At 40.3% G+C, this 22860-nt stretch overlaps 1 protein-coding gene across 1 annotated transcript in view; it reads left to right on the forward strand.

The window, feature by feature from the left end:
• slit2 (slit homolog 2 (Drosophila)) overlaps window positions 1-22860 on the forward strand; it is a 430357-nt gene that overhangs the window by 354758 nt on the left and 52739 nt on the right. The window contains exons 22-27 of the mRNA XM_059988947.1: window positions 2741-2812; window positions 2986-3057; window positions 4476-4547; window positions 6322-6485; window positions 7607-7731; window positions 16020-16117. Coding sequence (XP_059844930.1) covers window positions 2741-2812; window positions 2986-3057; window positions 4476-4547; window positions 6322-6485; window positions 7607-7731; window positions 16020-16117 — 603 coding nt within the window. The remainder of the gene's footprint in view (window positions 1-2740; window positions 2813-2985; window positions 3058-4475; window positions 4548-6321; window positions 6486-7606; window positions 7732-16019; window positions 16118-22860) is intronic.

Raw genomic sequence — 22860 nt, forward strand, 5'->3', positions numbered from 1 at the left:
TTACACCTAATTGCGATCATCAATAGTGAAATAGGATTCCTGAGATGAAATCATCTACACTGGCAGAAATATAGAATCAGCCCAAGTATCTGGCTGGTCTCTAAAGTTCTGTAATCACTGAGACACTGGAGGCCCCAGCTATAATCTGCCTTGGAGCAGTTTATTCATAGACCTGAAGGGATAATGAATTCAGGGGATTGGGTGATTTTCTGTCCACAGCTGGGTGATAATAGATCTGGTGATCAAATTGTGAAACTATTCAGAAAACATGGATGATTTTCATGACAATATTGCAGTCAATTATCAAAATATGGAAACAGCGCAGATGAGATTTCCTGATGTTTTTGTAGGGAAGCTAGTGTCCAATCTTTGTGCTTTAAATGAGTGTTCTTTAAATGGCATATCTAGGGCGACTAAAAGATTTTGTTTAAAGAGGGACCAGCTGTATTATCAGAATGGGAGGTTTGACTTTAAGCTTGTGAGAGCTCAAATTTTGTTTGTAACTTTTGGAAGATTATTTATTTATTATAGATAAACAATCTTCCAATAGCTACAAACAAAAATTTCAGCCTCCAAGTTGGCAACAAGATCTATCATTGTAACAATGAATATTTTGGGTAAGCAAAGCCCAACAGGAAACGATTTCCAGGGAGCGGAATGGTGCTCAGACACTGTGGGTACATTGTGGGAATATCTTAGAATTAATACCATTGTTTGGACCTTAATGAACCACATGAAGTTTATGCACTGACTTCAGATTCCCAGACAATGGCCTCATTGTGTTTAATTAAATGACTTAAATGTCCTAGGCTTCAGGACTTCAAAACTTGATAGTATGAGGCTGCAGATTATCAAGAACTTCCTATTACATAATGTTTCTTTAACCCACAGTGCTCGCTTCTACCCCCTACCCAAGATTCACAAACCCAACTGTCCGGGCTGCTCTACTGTCTCTGCCTGTTCCTGCCCCACTGAACTTGTGTCTTCATACCTTGATTCCATTCTATTCCCCTTGGTTCAGGGTTTTCCCACCTACATCTGAGGCACATCACATTCTCGATCTCCTCTGTAACTTTCAATTCCTTGGCCCTGACCACCTCATTTTCACCATGGACCTTCAGCCCCCATTAACTTCTCTCTTCCATCAAGAGAGCCGCGATGCTCTCTCCTTCTTTCTTAACAAAGGAACCAGCCATTTCTCCTCCACCGCCTCCGTCTGGCAGAACTGGTCCTCACCCTCAACAATTTTTTCTTCGGCTCCTCCCACTTTCTCCACACTCGAGGGGTAGTTATGGGAACCCACAGCCCCAGCAATGCCTGCCTCCTCGTAGGCTACGTAGAACAGTCCATGTTCCAAACTTTCCACAGTAATACTCCCCACTCTTCCTCCACTACATCGATGACTGGTGCTGCTTCATGTACACGTGCCGAGCTTAAAAGTTTCCTCAACTTTGCCTCTCATCTCTACCATATCCTTAAATTCACTTGGTCCATTCCTGAGACCTCCATCCCCTTCCTCAATCTGTCTCCATTTCTGAAGACAAACTCTCAACCGACATCTTTAATAAACCTACCGATTTCCTGATCTACCTTGACTGTACTTCTTCCCATCCTGTTTCCTGTAAAAACGCAATTCCCTTTTCTCAGTTCCTTCGCTTCCGCCACATCTGTTCCCAGGATGCGATTTTCCTTTCTGGAGCATCAGAGATGTCCTCTTCAAAGAATGGGGTTTCCCTTCCTCCACTGTTGATGCTGCCCTCAGCCGCTGCTCCTCCATTTCCTGAGCATCCTGACTCACCCTATCTTCCCGCCGCATTAACAGTGATAGAGTTCCTCTTCGTCTTACCTATCACCCAATGAGTCCCTGCATCCAACACATCATCCTCTGTAACTTCCGGCATCTCCAAAGGGAGCCTACCACTAAACAGATCTTTACTGCACCCTCCCCCACCCTCTGCTTTCCACAGGGATCACTCCCTCTGTGATTTTCTTCTCCATTTGTCCCTCCCAACTAATCTCCCTTCAGGCACTTACCCCTGCAAGCAGCCAACGTGCTTCACCTGCCCATTCGCCTCCTCCCTCACCTCCATTCAGGGACCCAAACAGTCCTTCCAGGTGAGGCAACACTTCACCTGTGAATCTGCTGGGGTCGCCTATTGTGGCTTCCCCATTGGAGAGACCTGCCATAAATTGGGGAACTGCTTTGTCTTGCACCTCCGCTCTATTTGCCAAAAGCAAAACTTCCTGGTGGCCAAAATCTTTAATTCCCACGGCCTCCTTTTGGTCCAAGGTGAGACTACCTTCAGAGTGGAGAAGCAACACCTTATATCCCAAATGGGTAGCCTCAAATCTGATGGCATGAATACCAAATTCTCCTTCCAGTAAAAACTTTCCCTCACCCGCCCTTCTTTTTCTGTTCCCCACTCTAGCATTTTACCTCTTCGCACATGCCTATGACTTCCCCCTGGGTCCTGTCCTCCTTCCCTTTCTCCCGCAGTCTACTCTCCTCTCCTATCAGATCCTTTCTTCTCCAGTGCTTAACCTTTCCCACCCACTGGCTTCACCTATCACCTTCTAGCTTATCCTCCTTCACTTCTTCTTATTCTGGCATCTTTCCCCTTTTTCATTCCTGAAGAAAGGTCTCGGCCTGAATTGTTGACTGTTTATTCATTGTATGTTTCCACATTATTTGCATTATTACTACTAACTGTTGTATTTATTCTCATGTTTTGTTTTTCAGTGATTTAAGTAATAACAGAATCAGTACATTGTACAACCAAAGCTTCAGCAACATGACAGAGCTCCTGACTTTGTAAGTGTTTTCTCCTCAGTACATCCTTTGCACCATACTCTTGTCTTATCTGTAGAAATGCTTATCATAATGCTTTTCACCATGTTTGAGTTCACAACCAGCTCATAATAGTTCATCCATTTCTGATTGTGAATTGGTATATTTCCTCAGTGTCATCTTTTTTACTTTCACAGGATTCTCAGTTATAACCGGCTCAGATGTATTCCTGTTCGGGCTTTTGATGGTTTGAGATCCCTGCGTTTGTTGTAAGTACAGGAAAGATTATTGGCCTTTTAAATAATGCAGCTAATCAATAACCATTCCTCCTTAAAGATGACGGCATCCGTTTAAAGGTACATGTTCAGCAACCTTTGTGTTCAGTGTTCTGTGCACACTGGTGACACTAGCTCCTTTCCTCTCCGACCAGAACACTGTAAAAATCTGAAATATAATTTTCCTCCAAATTGTTCCTGCTCTGACTCCACTATCATAACAATTTTCATTAACCATGTACTGATGGGAGCAGAGTGGGAATATAATTGACCAAATTCCTCACTCTGACATTGGTGAGTCAGTCTATTTGAGTTATGGGCTTCCACTGGCCAATGCACACTATGATATGGAGAGCAAGCTGTGTGCACGCAGCTGATAAGCCCAAAGGAATGGCAGAGACGGATACAGTTCGGCACCAGCAGCATCACAGGAGTTGCCAGTCAGTGTTGAAATCAACGTAGACTGCCTTAGACACTCAGGCCCCAGATTTTTCCCTCAGAGTTTACTCCCAAAGCCTTCCCCGTGAGTGGGTATAGCCTCAAGGCAGCCAAGGTTTGAGATGAGCTTCCAACCACAGCTGATGAGCCCCATCTGCTTGAAGCGACTGGCTTGAATGTGCCACTAACCTGCCTTTGCCCCTTCTCCTGTCAATAAAAACAGGCTTATAGCAGGAGGCCAGGAGTTGGACTTGGTTGTTAGAAGCTATTTGCGATGCATGCCATAGGGAGCATTTAACAGCTAGTGGGAGCTGATCCCCATTTTACCCCAACCCCCACCCCCCGGCTATGGCAAGCTTAAGGAACCTGACATACACAAAGTGCAGGAGGAAATCATGGGCAGCATCTGGTGAGGGATATGAACAGTCGACATTTTGGGCCAAGCCCCTTCATGTGATTGAGCTGAGCGAAAGATGCACCAATTCAAGAAAAGGAACTTTTGTGTGGGGAAATTTCCTTCAGTCTGGGAAAATATTGGCCTGCATGGGCTTCCCATGCCTTCCATTCTGAAACTAGGTTTGCACTGAAAAACATTGCAAACAAAGCATCGAACCAAGGGTCAATATTTAGCTGATACACCTGACTGGAAATCACCATGGTTCGGTAGCAGTTCAGTTTTCCTCCGTACATCAGTGGGTGCAAAGAGGAAGAGGTTCTCCGTTTGCAAACAACTGGCAAGTTTGGTTTCAATGAAACTAGTCAGCCTATGATTTATGCAGAAATATCCTACTTAGCAGTTCAAATATGGTCCACCAGAATCCAAACTGAATGAACACCAGTGTTAAAGTAGCAAATTCTTTGATAGCACTCTGGGTTGTAGTTCAGTGTTAGATGGTTCACTGTAACTTGATAAAGCTGATTAGGGATCAGGTGCACAGTAGATTGCATTCAGCTTTTATATCCTCTATTTATAGGTCATTGCATGGGAATGAGATATCAGCGATTCCTGAAGGAGCTTTCAATGACCTCTCATCATTGTCCCATTTGTAAGTAAAGACTTCAGTAAGCCCCTTGACATCTCATTATTTCACAAATACGAACAGCATCTTTATGCTTTAGAGCAGATAGAATTCCTCTCAGCTTGACTTGATTAAGAACTGAAGGAGGGAAATAAACTAGCACTTCTTAATTCATGGTTGCCACTTTTGACCACAGGTGAATCTCTGGGCACTGTTTTTAACTTCTAAACATGAGAGAGTCTGCAGATGCTGGAAATCCAAACACACACTAAGTGCTGGAGGAACTCAGCAGACCAGGCAGCATCTATGGAAATGAAAAATAGTCGATGTTTCAGGCCGAGACCCTTCTTCAGGACTGAGAAGGAAAGGGGAAGATGCCAGAATAAAAAGGTGGGGGGGGGGAGGGGAAGGAGGATAGCCGGAAGATGATTGGTGAAGCCAGGTGGCTGGGAAAGGTCAAGGGCTGGAGAAGAAGGAAACTGATAGGAGAGGAGAGTGAACCATCAGGGGAAAGGGAAGGAGGAGGGGACCAAGGGGGAAGTGATAAGGCAAATGAGAAGAGGTAAAAGGTCAGAGTGGCAAATACAGGAAATGGGGGGTGGGTGGGGGTGAGTTTTTTTGTACCGGAAGATGAAATCGATATTCAAGCCATCAGGTTGGAGACTAATCATACAGAATATGAGGTATTGCTCCTCTTCTCTGAGAGTGGCCGCATCTTGGCACAAGAGAAGGCCATGGACAGACATGTCGGAACAGGAATGGAAATCAGAATTAAAATGTTTAGCTACAGGGAAGATCTACCTGTGGCAGATAGAGTGGAGGTACTTGACCTTGGAGGTATTAACTTCTACGTGGCTGAATATTTTGTTTGGAATGAATTTTACAGCACATTATACAATGCAGCAACAGAATGTAATAATGCAGAATCTAAAACTTATTTTTCTTCATTTGGGATATCACGGTGATGAAATAGATCACTGCTGGTCACAAAGTGGAAGTACAGACTCAGCAAGCTGTTTAAAACCTCATCTACTCCACTATTCCATGGAAGTAAAAATTTAACTGTATATAAACATACTGTCAATGCACATACTCTGGCTGTGTTTCAAGTTAATTGAAAGGAAAGTTAAAAGATGTCTAAGTATGTAAAACATACATTGTATAGCATTGCAGCTGCTGTAGAAATGGTTCCGAGTAAATGGTATTTATAGAATACACAGTATAACGTCAGGAATATAAAATCTAAGGCTGAGGTCCTTCTAAGTCTGTAGAACATTAATTGATTCACCCCCGTAAGTACTGAATTCAGTCGAACAAATAAAACATAGTGAAATGTTGAAAACTAAATGCAGTTCAGTGAAGGTCCATGAGACCAGTTCGAGCTGACGTCAGGATGTTGAAGTGCAAGGAAATGTCAGCTTTAGAGCTTAAAAAGAGATAAATTAAGATGAAGAAAATGGCAGAGATGACACTATTTTATAATACAACTGATTAGAACTGAAAACGCTAATCTGTGATAATTTTTCACACAATGTAGAGGCATTAGTCAAGAACTCAAGATGCAGATTAATAAATGGAATGTTTAAGGGTGGTACTACAAATCACTTCTTTGCATTATTAATGATTTTCCATTGATGGGTGGAGCCTAAAACACTGATTTTGTTACATATATGGAAAGTGAATGCAGTGATGAGAGGCAGCAGAGATTTAAACTGAATGATGTTGGATGGGATGATTGTTTTTCTGATCTTCGATGTTATTGCATTTGAAAAATGAATGTATGACTTCCTTCTCTGTGCAGGGCCCTTGGTGCCAACCCACTGTACTGTGACTGTAACATGCAGTGGTTGTCGGACTGGGTCAAGTCAGGCTACAAAGAACCAGGCATAGCTCGTTGTGCTGGACCTGGTGACATGGCAGATAAACTCTTGCTTACCACTCCCTCAAAGAAATTTGAATGTCAAGGTAATGCCACCAATGTAGGGTATCTGTGGGAGAAAATGTAAAGCAAAGGTACACTTGTCTAGGCGCAAAGTGATTAAATCAAAACTTCATAATGTGGATTGCCAGAATTTTTTGGTGATGGACTAATTAAACATGTAATGAGGAGTTATATTATTCAGATAGAACACTTTGTAACATAATTGCCCTATGAATACTCCTGTTTGCATGTAATCTAACATTCTTTAATATTTCACTTGTGATAATTGACATCCTTTGCCCTGCCAATAGAGATTCCAGGGCCTTGTGGTTTTCTGGTACCAGGTAAGACAGCCAAGTCAACCCAGCAATAATGGATGGTGTTAAGCACGGACCTCCCTGTCTTTCCCTTAATGTGAACCCCCAAAAAATTACCTAACCTCTCAACAGACTTGTTTCCCTTGGATCATCAATGTCAAATTGATATATCCATATAGTTAACGCATTGTTAGTATAAATTACTACGTTAACTACATATTGCATGAGTTTAACCTTAAACTGAAATGTAACTGTGAAATAAATGTCTGTCTTAGAAATGTGGTATTTGACTTCATTGCACATTTTAGATGTATTAATTTATTATTGAATTTATGTTGTTGGAGCGTAGTATTTCAGACCGTTCTTCCCCAATTAAAAACTGTATGTGATATAAGTGACATTATATTTGTTTCAGTAGCAGTTATTTCCTTTTCATCTTTCAAACTTAACCAAAATTATTTTCTGCATTAAACAAAAATGTTTTCTGCAGCAAGCAACAATGTTTTGTTAAAATTAATTTAATTTCAGTGCATTAGTTTCAAGCAGAACCCCTGCCTCTCAGATGTTAGTATCATACTAATTACTGAACTCTATAGTAAGCCAGAATATCAATCATTAATTTATTTGTAATTTAATTTTTATTCTGTATTAGCTATCTGACATTGAAGGATTGCAAGCTTAATCAACTCTTTTCATGATTCTAGATTATTCCATTTGTCAAGGTGTTATAAAGCAAACAACAGGGATCAGTGATCAATCATAAAATTAATACAAATATGATTTTTCTTTTTTATATGTATCTTGCTTGTTTCATTTTCTTAACTTACAAAACTGCTTTATTTTTCAAGGCCCTATTGACATCAACATTCTAGCCAAGTGTAACCCCTGTCTTTCCAACCCCTGTAAAAATGATGGCACTTGCAAAAATGACCCTGTGGATTTCTACAGGTGCACCTGTCCATATGGATTCAAGGTATGTTCATAATATGAAAAGAAAGGTCTCCACCTCTAGTATATTATCGTTTTATCATATTAACAACTAGCCAGTAGCTAAAACTTGGCATATATGATTTAAGATTTACGTCATGTAAAATAATATGAGAGTCTAGTTCCTTAACGAGAATGCCACACAAAGTAAAGGGCTGTGAATGACAGATGTTTATGGATGAGGACATGCACTGATTTCACGTTTGTTTGTTAGTTTATGAAGGAGAAAGTCCATATTCTCTCTGTTCTAGTTTTACTCTTATCACAAATGTATGGAGCCATGATGAGATGGTATTTGCTTCCTTAGTTAAGAAAGGACATATTTTCCATTGAGGCTGTGCAGTGAAGTTTCACCAGGCTGATTCCTGCAATATTAGAACTGCCATGTGAGGACAGACTAGGTCCACACGGCCATAATTCACCCAAGTGTACAAGAATGAGAAGTGATTCCATCGAAATGGACAAAAATTCTGATGGATTCAACAGACTTGATGCAGGGAGGATGGTGAACCTGTGGCATTCTCTAATCCTAAAGTCTGCCAAGACCAAGTTTGTCAATATATGTAGGAAGAGACAGACAAACGTTTTCACACTAAAAATTTCAAGCAACATGGTGAGAAAGTGCCAACGTGGTTCTAAGGCAGAAGCTTTGCTGTGATCATATTGAGTGGTGCAACAGACACAAGGGGATGAATTACCTACTTCTGCTCCTATTTCTCTATATTTCTGTATTTTTGATTTCCTGGATGTTTCAAAGAAAAGCTCCTTACATTTGTGCCTGAAGGTATTGAAATAAAAGATTCAACTATGAACCAAGTGGTTGCCAGGGGATATTGTTGGAAACTCAATCGATTCCATGTTTAAAGTTCAGTACCTTCCAGACACATATATTGTCAAATGATGTCAGATGAAGAGGTCAAAACCACCCTGTCTGCCCTGTCCAGTGACTGACTCCAGAGTTTTTTCTCTTTCCAAGTGTAGCCCTGCCCAACATTATGACCTAGCTCTTGGCCTGAAACCCCATTGGACTAAAGTGACAATCATAGGGCAAGTGCCTGGGAGCTTTAGAGGAAATGTTGCTTCCTTTTACTTTAATATTTGCTTTAAAGAATATATATTTTTCAAGTTATTTACTTCAATTTTAACAGTTTTCATGTAACTTGTTTATCTCACCAAAGAACCATTAAAAGATGACAGAATTATCACAGACATCAAAGGCCTGTCTTCATCTCCCCAGTTCATGATCACCAGAAATATTACACAGGAGACAGACAGTAGTGATAATCTATAATTTCATATTTCACCAGATATTTATTCAGTAGTTTTGCTTGGAGCCAGACTTGGAAATTCCCATGACTATGATTCTCACTGCTAAGGTGGTATTTATCATTAATCCAGTGATTATGCAGTTTGAGCCAGGATTTTCAGAAAGCTAAAGAGATAAATCTTGTCTGTATTCTCCTGTGAGAATTAGTCTTGGTGTATGAAATACCACAGCCTGCGGGACCCTATTTCTTGACCTGCACACCTGCTGAGTATTTTAAGATGCGCACAAAGCCAATGATTCCACTGCCCAGATCCATCCTGATATCCCCTTGTGTAGATCTTGCAAATTCTAGTAGGGTTACAATTCAAAGTTCAAAATAAATTTATTATCAGCGTACATATGTATATGTCACCAGAAACTCCCCTGAGGTTCACTTCCTTGCAGGCATTCACAGTAGAACAAAGGCAATAGAATCAATGAAAATCTACATACAAAGACTAACAACCAGCCAAACAAGGGCACCAGTGATCATCAGTTTTCACCCCATATTCTCTCATTCTATCTGCAAAATTTTAGTGCTAATATAGGCAAGTACAACTTAAAGACATTAGAGAGAAAAATCCGAGTAAGTTACAGCCTGTTACTTATGGATGTGATAATCTGTCAGCCAGATGTTAATATTGCGCAGCTGCTTGTTGCTTGGGAGAAGTATATGTGTGTACAGTTTTGAACATCAATTAATCGTTGCTCACTGTTGTCACAAAGAAATCATCCCCTGGTATCTCATTTACTCTGTCAGGTCAAGGAGATATGCCAAATTGACCTAACAGAAACTCAGCAGCTGGCAGTTGTCTGTCCTCCAGACGGAATATAAAATAATATATTTCTAGAGTGACAGTTAATAGTAATTTTAAAACTGGTGAGTGACAGTAGATAGGAATTGTAAGGCTGAATATCAAGCTGCAACTTCAAATTATGACCCTTAGCTCTGTAAGTATACTTTGGAGTGATAACAATCTGCATTCACAATCGTTATCTGTGGATCCAAATGAGTTTTACCGATTTTTCTCCAAAGACCTACTTAAAATGAAAGAAAAAAGCTTTGCAGCTTTCGAGTTTACAGTGGTTTTGAACTTTGAGGAAAATATTCTGTCAGTGACTGGTGTATGGAAATCAAGGGAATGTGAATCCTCCCAAGGAACACTCATCTTCTTCCCAACCTTGACCCCACTTGTCCTTGCCTTGCTGTGGTATCTCCATTGTTAATACCTTCCTGCTCATTGTTCCATCCTAGTTTAATTTGTGCGTAAGACCACCACTCATAGCCAGTCACACATAACCTCATCCTTGCCAGAGCTCATTGATTTAAGGCTTCGGAATCTTCATTTCATTTTTCAATCTTTTTATTGATTTTCAAATAAAGAATATACAAATCAGAGCAGGAGTTTAGGAAACAGATAATATAAAAGACATATAAACAGCAATAATAAAAACAGAAAGTATATAATGTCAAAATCAAATTGGTAAAATATTATTCTGTTATATATACAATGGTAAAAAAAAACTACAACTCCTTATAGCAATCATAGAAAAAAAGATTGGAAATTTTATTGATAAAGGAAAAAAAACCACTAACTAAACTGAAACAAAAAAAAGGAAGAAAAAAAAGAAAGAAAAAGAAAGATTGTGCAGTCCAATTGAGGATAAAATTTTTTAAAAAAGAGAGAGAAAAAAACATCCATCCAGTCATCTCCAAACCATTATGGATAAGGATTTTCCCCAAAAAGAATAAAGAAAAATAAATAAATAAAAATAAATTAAATCATGTGAAAATATTGAATAAAGGGTCACTAGGCTTGTTCCAAATTAAAGGCTGTATCAAATGTCTGGCTTCTAATTTTCTCCAAGTTTAGACATGACATAAAGGAGTATAGCCAATAAAAAACAGTAGGTGGGTTAGATTTTTTCCAGTATAGCAAGATAGCTCTCCGAGCCAGTAAGGTTGAAAAAGCTATCACATGTTGGGCGGAAGCAGACACTTTGCTTGCTTTCTCTGGAATAATCCCAAAAATTACTGTAAGTGTATTAGGTTGAACATCCATATCTATAACTTTAGATAATATTCCAAACACATCCCTCCAAAAATTAGTTAAACTTACACATGACCAAAACATATGAGTTAGAGTAGCCACTTCTGCGTTACATCTGTCACAAATAGGGTTTATATTAGGAAAAATATGCACCAATTTATCTTTGGACATATGGGCCCTGTGTACTATCTTAAACTGAATTAAGATACAGCGTGCACAGATAGATGAATTATTGACTGAATAATAAATTTTACTCCATTGGTTATCTGAAAGTGAATGTTGAAGTTCTACTTCCCAGGTTCGTTGAACCCTATCATTAGGCGATGTGCGAGCATTCACTAACTGTTTATAAATGATAGCTATTAATCATTTTTGAAAAGGTTTAAACTGAAAAATAGCATAAGCCAAATTTAAGGAGCAGGCTGAGGGGTAATCCGGTAAAAAAATCACGTAAAAAATTCCTAACCTGTAAATATCTGAAAAAATGTGTGTTAGAGATATCATATTTATCCATTAACTGTGAAAAAGACATTAAGCAGTCTTGTAAAAACAAATCTAAAAGAGTTTTTATTCCCTTAATTTTCCATGTTAAAAAAGCCTTATCCAAAGTTGATGGTTTAAAAAGGAAATTAGAATAAATAAAGTAGAAAATAATTTAATTCAAAAAATCTACGAAATTGAAACCAAATTTTTAAAGTATGTTTAACAATAGGGTTGAGAGTTTGTCTACCTATTCTGGAGAGCGAAAACGGAAGGGGAGCTCCTAATAAAGAAGCTAACGGAAACACCATTACTGAATTTCCTCCAAAAATCCAAAAAGTAATATAACGAATATGAATTGCCCAATAATAAAATCTAAAGTTTGGTAAAGCCAGTCCTCCATCTTTTTTTGATATTTGCATTAAAAGTTTATTCACTCTAGAGCTTTTATTATTCCAAACATAAGACAAAATCAGAGAATCTATTTTATCAAAAAATGTTTTTGGAACAAAAGAGGGAACTGCTTGAAATATATATAAAAATTTCAGTAGAATAACCATTTTTATAGCATTTATTCGACCTATCAATGACATCGAGATAGGTGACCATTTAGAAAGTACCTGTTGAGTATATTCAACTAAAGGGAAGAAATTATACCTATATAGGTCTTTAAAATTTTTAGTAATTTTGATACCAAGGTAAGTAAAATGGTTTTTGGCAATATTAAAAGGTATTTGATCATAATAATCAGAATAATTATTAATAGGAAATAATTCACTTTTATGTAAATTAAGTTTATATCCAGAAAAAATACCAAATTCCATAAAGATAGATAACATAAAAGGAATAGATTTCCTAGGATTTGAAATGTAAACTAATAAATCATCCGCGTATAACAAAACCCTATGTAATTTATCCCCTCTCCTAATACCCTGCACAGAATTAGAATCCCTAAGAGCAATAGCAAGCAGAATCTTATCTTCAAAAATGTCTTCCAGCCCATGTAATCTCTTCTAGTTAAGTGTCCAAGATTGCTTTTACCACTCTGTCACCTGTGGTTAACCCTGGTTAATTCACTCTCTTCTCTGACATCACAGAATCCTAGAAACATATGAAGTAGAAAGGGGCCCTTCTGCCTAACTGTTCCATGCCCATCCAAGCTATTCCCATTTGCCAATGTTACCCAAATCCTTCAAAACTTTCCTATAAATGTACATGTCCAACTATCTTTTAAAAGGTATTATGTTTTCTACAGTACCTCACTCACTTCCTCTGCTGGCTCACTCCATATATATATACACCACATTCTGTGTTTTAAAAATGATTGTCTCTGAAGTTCCTATTGAATCTTTCCCCTCTCACCTTAAAGCTATGTAAGTCCTCTAGTTTTTGAATCCTGAGACTTGTGGGTGTGGTGGGGGGGGCATACAGATTGTGATCACCCAATCTGTTGGCCTCATGATTTTATAAATTTCTGTAAGACCAGCTCTCAGTTTCTTATCCAATAAGAAAAAGTCCTAGCCTGTCCAACCCCTCCCTATATAACTCAGTCCTTCAAATCCTCATAAATCTTTTCTGTACATTTTCCCGTTTAATAACAGCAAAGGTGACCCAAACTGAATATAATACTCCAAACGTGGGCTCACCTGTGTGCTGTCCAACTGCAACGTGACCTTCCAGATTCTGCACCCAGTGCCCTGACTGATGAAAGCCAGCTTGCCAAGAGGATTCTTTACCTGTGACTCCATTTTTCAGGGAACCATTTATGTGAACTCCACGGTCTCTCTGTTCCACAACACACCCCAGGGCCCTGACATTTACTCTGAAAGTTATGCCATGCTTTACCTTTCCAAAATGTAACACCTCCCAGTTATCTGAATTAAGCTGGATTTGCCATTCCTCATCAGCATCAAATTCTTCATCTATCTCACTCTCGCTCTACCTGAGTCTCCTTTACAAGACCTTCCGACTTCCTCCTTCCCATTTCAGAGATCTCTTTGTCAGCTGGCTATTTGACTTTGTACTTCATCATATCTGCTAAATTTTCCTCTGTTATCCATTGAGTGCAAATATGAAACAATTCTGTGCACTTTGCAAAACTTCCTAAAGAGTACTGCATAATCTGGCTCTACAATAAAGTCTATTGAATGGCCTATGTTGCAATGCTAATAAACAAACAACACCATAGAAAGTTCAATCTTTGTCCACTTCAGCACCTTTTTAAATAATAAGAGTTAGTGGTTTAAAATATAATGTTTTAAATTTTGTAATGTAAATTTTACCATCTTGTCACTTTCTTTTTCTTTCAATCCAGTCCTTCCCCTTGTATTTCACTTTCAGTACCTATTTGGACATTGTCTTCACTTCCTCTAATTTATGCTTCCTTGACTGATCTTGCACTGTTAATTTCACAGATTGTTGATAAGGGACACAAGGTTGCTTGCCTAGTTCACTCTGTCCCTCTGCATGTTTGTAATGTTACCACCAACTTCCAATATTTGCCTGATCCCAATTGGCATCATCAACTCCCCAACCTCCCTAACAACTCCCTCCAGTCAAAATGCCACTATTACTAATGCTTATTACTAGGGTCTCCCACCCCCTGTCGCCCCTGACGTTATCCACATCTAATGTTTGAATTCCCAGTCATACCTCCACAGCGAAAGAACAGGTCCTCTGAGCTTATGCCTACCTAAGCTCAGCCACAAGTGGGTGATCTGAGCACCATGTTTCCTTTGCCCAGTCACATCATGTCCAAATGCTCTGAATACCGGAAATGAGCACTGCTGTCCGGTTGTTATGCCCTCTAATAGATAGATCCATCAGGTGCACCAGAATTACTTTCTTCCAATCTGGTTGGCGTTTTTTCATTCATTACCTTCAGGAAATAACTAACAATATGATTTAGTTGGGCAGTGAGCTGGAGTGACCAGAGGAATTTTTGACTACTTTGAGTGAATATTAGAATCTTGCGATTTTAGAAACATGAGAAAGTCTGCAGATGCTGGAAATCCAATGCAAAACACACAAAATGTTGGGGGAACATAACGGGTCTATGGAAATGAACAAACAGTCGATGTTTCAGGCCATGGCCATTCTTCATGACTGAAAGGTGGTGGGGGAGGGGGGCAATGCCAGAATAAAAAGGTGGGGGGAGGGGAAGGAGGGTAGCTGGAAGGTGATAGGTGAGGCCAAGTAGGTGAGAAAGGTAAAGGGCTGGAGAATTTTAAACTTTCCTGCACATGAGAAAGAGAAGATGTAAGGATAACACTAGAAAATAACTCATTAAAACATGGAGATTTCAGCTCAATTAACTGGAGGAATATTATGTAATTTAACCACAAAGACATATTCAATGTCAATGATATGTGACAGCTGTTGTACGTACGCAGTACATATGTGTGCTATTGTAGCCATTGCACTTGATTGCGTTATCAAAAAGTACTTGACCAGTGAGGAAACCACAGGCTTCCACTCCCTTTATCCTTACCCAGGCTAACCACTTCAACTGATGCCCTGTAATCTTGCTCACTGCCATAAATGGTCGGCAAAATGTTGCAGAGTATGTGATCCACTTGTAGTGACAACCATAGTGAAATTGGAGCATGAGAGCTCTGGGATTGGCTGTAGTGCACGAGAAGCACCTGTTGATCTCAGTGATGGACTTCACTAATCAGAATCAGAATTACTTTTTTGCCAGCATGTGAAACATACCAGAATTGATTGTGATCCGGTGCCAAGCATAAACCGCAGGACAATACCAAAACAGACCACGCAACAGCAATGAACAATTTACAAGACAATAATGCAAGCAGTCTCGAGCAATCAAAATTAGCAGAATGGTCACATGTGCAAATGGGAATCATCAAACTTAAATAGATGTGAATTTCAATAGATTAAATAGTTATCAACAGGACGAGGAGAGCAGGAAGGGCTATTGAATGGATGTTGTGCAGGGACAGTTTGGAAAGCACATTTGAATGAGTTTAGTTGAGAAAGAAGCTTCAGAATAGAATGTGTTTATATATGCATTTATACGATATAATATCAATAAAAATGTTACCTTCAACTGTTCCAAGTTGCATAAAATATCCATATTAAATGCTTTCTAATCAACACGTTGCTTAACTGCTTAAACAGAAACCCTGTTTAATCTTGGTAGTATTGGCCCTCTGTTGACACTAATTAGTTTTTATGTTAATTTTAATAAATATATTTTCAAAGTCATTCTTGCAACTGCTCTGTGTACCAATATAGGAGTACAACTGAATTTAGATTTCATCCCCACTCCTCTGATGCCAGTTCCTGTTGGGCTGCCATGATACCCATACAAAAGGGAGCTTTCCCCTTCATCTTACAGTGACTATCAGACTGTTGGTACCAGTTTGCCGTTCAGTGGTTTTATAACTGACTCGTCCATATTTTTTTCCTCTTCAGGGACAGGATTGTGATGTTCCAATTCATGCATGCGTTAACAGTCCTTGCCAAAATGGTGGAACCTGCAATCTGAAAGAGGGAGAAAAAGACGTGTTCTGGTTTGTATAGTTTACTTCATTGTAGATGAATGCATTTTCTAGAAGTCTGGGAATTGCTAACTGACTACAATTGAGGAACCTGACATGTACTCTCTGAGGATAAAGTAAATTTTATGCATCAATAAATTATTTGAACAGAATTTAAAATTATTATTTGAACAGAATAAATTATTTGAACAGAATCTTTTTCTCTGTTCTGTAGGTGCTTTGATCTAATAATACAAAATGTATGCATATACATCTAAGTCTTGTAATTTCAGAAGCAAAAGTACCTGAGAGAGTTCTTATGCAGGTGGAATTTAAATGAAGCTGAAATTGATGAGCAAAGAAATATTTTATCTCTTCATTAAAGAGCAACTCAAAACCATAAAAGTGATGATTTTATTAATCTGCAACAGAGATGTGAAAGAGAACTGGAACTAATGAAAAATTAGTGCAGTGAAACAGAAAATTAAAGTCTATTTTTTTCTCAGATCGCTGCTCTATAACCAATAATCATCTTGTGAAAATTGCTGCTTCTAAATATTAATAAAGATTTGGTTTAATTAGAAAATGAAAGTTTCCAACTTTCCTTCAACAAATTAGATAGTATTGATGAAGAGCCTGAAAACAACTTCTATTCTAATCTTTTGATATGTTTGAGGTTCCAACATTAACAATCTGCATGTATCCCGGCTCTGTTTATATTTAATATGCTATTTTACCAAAGCTGAATTAGATTTATTTGGAAGGCAATCTAGCTAAGCATATATATCAGTAGCAAAAACAACAAGACTATAATGATCCACCTCCATCCCCCACCAGGAAGGCTCAAAGTTCTCTCTTTATTTCTGGACACCAGACCTACCATTTCCCCTCCACCACCACTCACCTTTGCCCAGCAGAACTTGTCCTCACTCTAAGTTATTTCTCATTTGGCACCTCCCATTTCATTTCAAACAAAAGGTTTAGCCACGAGCACTCACATGGGTCCCAGTTACGCCTGCCTTTTTGTTGCCTACTCTGGTAGCTGTCCCCCAGTTCTCCTACACTAAACTGACGACTGCATTAGTGTTGCTTCCTGCACCCATGTGGAACCGTCAACTTCATCCACTTTGCCTCCAACTTTCACCCTGCCCTCAAATTCACCTAGTCCATTCCAACACCTCCCTCCCCTTTCTCAATCTCTCTGTCTCTATCTCTGGACACAGCTTAACTGCTGATGTCAACTATAAACCCAGGCACTCTCACAGCTACCTGGACTATACCTCCCTCCTACCCTATTGCTTGTAAAAACACCATCCCCTTCTCTCAATTCCTCCATCTCTGCTGTGTCTGCTTTCAGGGTGAGGCTTTTAGAATAGTACAGCACATTACAGGCCCTTTGGCCCACAATGTTGTGCTGACCTTCAAACCCTGCCTCCCATATAACCCCCACCTTAAATTCCTCCATATACCTGTCTAGTAGTCTCTTAAACTTCATTGCATAACAAAGGAGATGTCCTCTTCCTTTAAAGAAAGGAGCTTCCCTTCCTCCACCATCAGTGCTACCCTCAACGGCATCTTTTCTGTTTCAGACATGTCTGTTCTCTCTCCATCCTCCTGCTACCCTACCAGGGATAGGGTTCCTCTTGTCCTCACCTACTACCGACCAGCTTCCACGTCCAGCACATAATTCTCCGCAACTTGCGCCATCTCCAGTGGGATCCCATCACCAAGCACATCTTTCCCTCTCCCCCACTTTCTGCCTTCCACAGGGATCACTCCCTGCATGTCTCCTCTTCCATTCGTCCCTCTCCACTGATCTCTTTCCTGGCACTATCCTTGCAAGCGGGACAAGTGCTACATCTCCTCCCTCACTACCATTCAAGGCCCTAAACAGTCCTTTCAAGTGAGGCAACACTTCACCTGCGAGTCTGTTGGGGTCAGCTACTGTATCCGATGCTCCTGGTGTGGCCTCCTGTATATTGCTGAGACCCGACATAGATTGGGAGACCGCTTCGCCCAGCACCTTTCTGCCAGAAAAAGTGCGATCTCCTGGTGGCCACCCATTTTACTTCCACTTCCCTTTCCCATTCTGGCATGCCAGTCCGTGGCCTGTTCCACAGTCGCCACACTCAGGATGGAGGAGTAACAGTTCATATTCCATCTGGGTAGCCTCCAATCTGATGGCATGAACATCGATTTCTCAAACTTCCAGTAATGGACCCCCATCACTCTCTTCCAATATTCCCCATCCCCTGTTCCCTCTCTCACTTTATCTCCTTGCCTGACCATCATCTCCCTCTGGTCCTCCTCCCCCCTTTTCTTTCTTCCATGGCCTTCTGTCCTCTCTAATTGGATTCCCCCTTCTCCAACCATGTATCTCTTTCACCAACTTCACGCCTTCCCTTCCTGGTTTCACTTATCCCCTTGAGTTTCTCTTCTCCTCATCTTTTTATCTCCAGTCCTGCTGAAGGGTCTCAGCCTAAAACATCGACTGTACTCCTTTCCATAGGTGCAGCCTGGCCTGCTGAGTTCCTCCAGCATTTTGTGTGTGTTGCTCAGACAATAACCATACGGGGTTTCGATCACCCTGCTATTAGCTATACCACTAACAGTGTGAATAAAATAGTGGATAATGAACTCCTGGAATGCATTTGAAAGAACTTCTTCAATCAGATTGTATCAAGCTGACCAAGAGGAGAGGAGCACTGGTCTCATGCACAGGAAATAAATTTGGTCAATTGAAAAGAGCAGGAGGAGGGAGAGGGAGAAAATTTTAACCTAGAAAGAAATAGATCCTATTAGAAGCCAAAACATTAGCCAAGTATTGATGTGAAGGAAAATTGTATAATTCTAAATGAATAGTTAATGAATGTCTTTGTCACTCAAGGACAATGTTTGCAGGGAAGTTCGACAGGCTCAGTGCTATCTCTCTCAGTTTTATCATGTGTTACGTGCTGATTATTAGGGCTTCATTGTATTGATTATGATTGAACTGTTTGTTAATTGCACTAAAGTTTGGAATGTGGTTGGTTGTGTGGAAGAAAAAGAAAGATATCAGTGGCTTGGTTGGGTGGTAGAAGAGTTGCTAATGGAGCAATCCAGGATGGTGTGAGGTAATGCATTTGGGGAGAGAATACAAGGCAAGGGAACACAAGGCAAAGATGGAACAAAGGGACTCTGGCAAACAGATACTTGAAAGCAACAGTGTTTACTGACGTCATTAAGAAAACATATTAAAGGCATAAATATAAACAGAAGAGATTCGGTAGGTGCCGGATATTCAGAGCAACACATACAAAATGCTGGAGGAACTCAGCAGGCCAGGTAGTATCTATGAAAAAGAATAAACAGTTGACAATTTGGGCCAAGACCCTTTTTCAGGACTGGAAAGGAAGGGGGAAGACATCAAAATATGAAGGTAGAGGGAGGGGAAGGAGGATAAGCTAGAAAGTGGTGGGTGAAGCCTGGTGGTTAGGAAAAGTAAAGGGCTGGAGAAGAAGGAATCTGATAGGAATGTTGACCATGTGAGTAAGGGAAGAAGGAGGGACACCAGGGGAAGGTGATAGGCAGGAAAGGAGAAGTGGTATGAGGCTAGAGTAGGGAATAGAAGAAGAGGGAAAGGAAAAGAATTACAGGAAAGAGAAATGGATATTTATGCCATCAAGTTGGAGGCTACCTAGGCGGAATATGAGGTGTTTCTCCTCTACCCAGAGAGTGACTGCATCATAGCAAATGAGGAGGCCTTGGGACAACTTGGAACAGGAAAGGAGATAGGAAGTGACATGGTTGCCAACAGGATGTTCCACTTTTGGCAGATGGACTGAAGGGGTTCAACAAAGCAGTCCCTCACCTTGTGTCAGGTTTCACCAATGTAGAGGACGCTGTGTTGGCTGTACTGGGAACAATAGATGACCCCCACAGATCTGCAGTTGAAGTGTTGCCTCACCTGGGAAGACTGTTTGAGGCCTTGAATGGGAGTAAGGGAGGAGGTGAATGGGGAGGTGTAGCATTTCTGTTGTTTGCAGGGAAACGTGCTAGGAGGGAGATTAGTGGGGAGGGACGGATGGTAGATGAAATTGCAGAAGGAGCGATCCCTGTGGATAGTGAAGACTTGGGGAGAGGTAAAGATGTGCTTGGTGGTAGGATCCCATTGAAGGTGGTGGAAGTTGCAGATAGTGACATGTTGGATGCAGAAGCTCTTGGGCTGGTAGGCGAAGATAAGGGGAACTTTATCCCTGTTAAGGCAGCATAACGATGGAGTGAGCACAGATGTCTTGGAAATGGAGGAGATGTAGGAGAGGGCAGCATCACTGGTGGGCCGGTAAAAAGCCTTTCTTGGTCTATTATAGATGATAAGAACAAAAATACACTGTGACCCAATGGTTCGGCCAGATCTGGATTATTGTATCCATTGCTCTTCTCTAAACAGCATGAAAAATGTAATAGCATTAGAAATTGTGCTGAGATTTATGACAGTGTTCTCAAAAATGATGCGACTGGAAAATTATAATTATGAGGTAATGCTAACCAGCCTGGAAAATAGGAGACTGAGGTGAGATTTAATTGAGGTAACATAAATGCAATTGAGGGGCCTAGGCAAAGGGATCAGGGGGAAACCTTCCCTTTCATATAACAGGGAACACAAATTTAAGCCAAGTGTTGGAAAGATGAGAGGAGTGTTGAGGATTTTTTTAATATATAGAACAGTGAGAGTCTGAGCTTGCCTGAAAGGCAGCAGAGACCCTTATCACATTTAAGATGCAGTTGGATAAGCAGCTGAAGGGGTAACCTGCAAGGTTAACACGAGGAAATCTACAGATGCTGGAAATTCAAGCAACACACACAAAATGCTGGTGGAACACAGCAGGCCAGGCAGCATCTATAGGGAGAAGCACTGTTGCTGTTTCGGGCCGAGACCCTTCGTCAGGACTAACTGAAAGAAAAGATAGTAAGGGATTTGAAAGTAGGATGGGGAGGGGGAAATGCGAAATGATAGGAGAAGACCAGAGGGGGTGGGGTGAAGCTGAGAGTCAGAAAGGTGATTGGCAAAAGGGATACAGAGCTAGAGAAGGGGAAGGATCATGGGACGGGAGGCCTAGGGAGAAAGAAAGGGGGAGGGGAGCACCAGAGGGAGATGGTGAACAGGCAGAGTGATGGGCAGAGAGAGAAAGAAATAAAGGGAAAGGGGAAAAAACAAAAAAAAACCTGAATACATCAGGGATGGGGTAAGAAGGGGAGGAGGGGCATTAACAGAAGTTAGAGAAGTCAATACTCATGCCATCAGGTTGGAGACTACCCAACCGGTATATAAGGTGTTGTTCCTCCCACCTGAGTGTGGCTTCATCTTGACAGTAGAGGAGGCCATGGATAGACATATCAGAATGGGGATGGGAACTTATGTTAATGCCACTCCTCCCCTTCTTACCCCATCCCTGATATATATAGTTTTTGTTGATTTTTCCCCTCTCCCCTTTTTTTTCTTTCTCTCTCTGCCTGTTCTCCATCTCCCTCTGGTGCTCCCCTCCCCCTTTCTTTCTCCCTAGGCCTCCTGTCCCATGATCCTTTCCCTTCTCTAGCTCTGTATCCCTTTTGCCAATCACCTTTCCAGCTCTTAGCTTCATCCCACCCCCTCCGGTCTTCTCCTATCATTTTGCATTTCCCCCTCCCCCTCCTACTTTCAAATCTCTTACTATCTTTATTTTCAGTTAGTCCTGACGAAGGGTCTCGGCCCAAAACATCGACATCACTTCTCCCTATAGATGCTGCCTGGCCTGCTGTGTTCCACCAGCATTTTGTGTGTGTAACCTGCAAGGTCGTAGTGCAAGAATTGGTAATGTCTCCATTTGTCCAGCTTTGATAGAATATTCTGAATACATTTCTCTAGTTTTGTGTTTTTGAATTATTCCATGAGTCAAAAGTATCATCAAAAGCATTATTCAAATAAGCAGTGGGGAAGCAACGTCACGTGCTAGTATAACACAGAGGCTTGAAAATCCTACTGTACCAAATTGAAGATACATTCTAAACATCCCTACTGAGAAGGATCTGTGCATGGGACGATCAATTTGACCTTCACGTATTTCCACAGCTGACCAGAATTGAACTGGGTCTTCATTGGCTTTGATATATCTGATGACTCTGTACAGAATAATGTGCAGTATTCTTCAGAAAATGTTTTCTGGCATGGTTGGATAGGAATTGATAGGGTTTTTTTTGTGTGACAGAACAGAAAATGAAAAAAGAAACAATGTCGATCTGTTGCACCGGGGCAAATAAATATCCTCTGAGCTTCAAAGATCTCAGAATGTTAAATAAGAACTTAAAATGAGTGCAGCTACATGCTCATAAATTATGAAGCAGTGCTCTCAATTAGTTTAATAATTCCACATGAGAATGACAATTAATTCATCAAGGTTGTTAAGTATACGTGCAGTTTCATACTTGCATGCATCATTAAGGTAATAAAGATCATTATTTTCTCCTGTGAAAGGATTAACTGTCTACAGTTCTTGCATCAGGATGTTTTTATACAGCCATTGATTTCTATGCAGTTATTCCATTACTAATACTAAATGTGCTAAACTCTTTAATGAGATGTTCTTCCGGAAAGAGTGACAATTTACATCAAGATTTTTTTTTCATTTAAGTACCTGACCCACTGAGAAATATCCCTGCATTAATTTCATAATGCAAATGTAATGCTTCATTATAGGGATACACAATGGCCCTATATCTTTGATTCCACTGAAGTAATGGAATGGACTTTTTGGCTGCTT

This window comes from Hypanus sabinus, chromosome 14 (genome assembly GCF_030144855.1).
Source record: "Hypanus sabinus isolate sHypSab1 chromosome 14, sHypSab1.hap1, whole genome shotgun sequence".
In the NCBI taxonomy this organism is placed as follows: domain Eukaryota; kingdom Metazoa; phylum Chordata; class Chondrichthyes; order Myliobatiformes; family Dasyatidae; genus Hypanus; species Hypanus sabinus.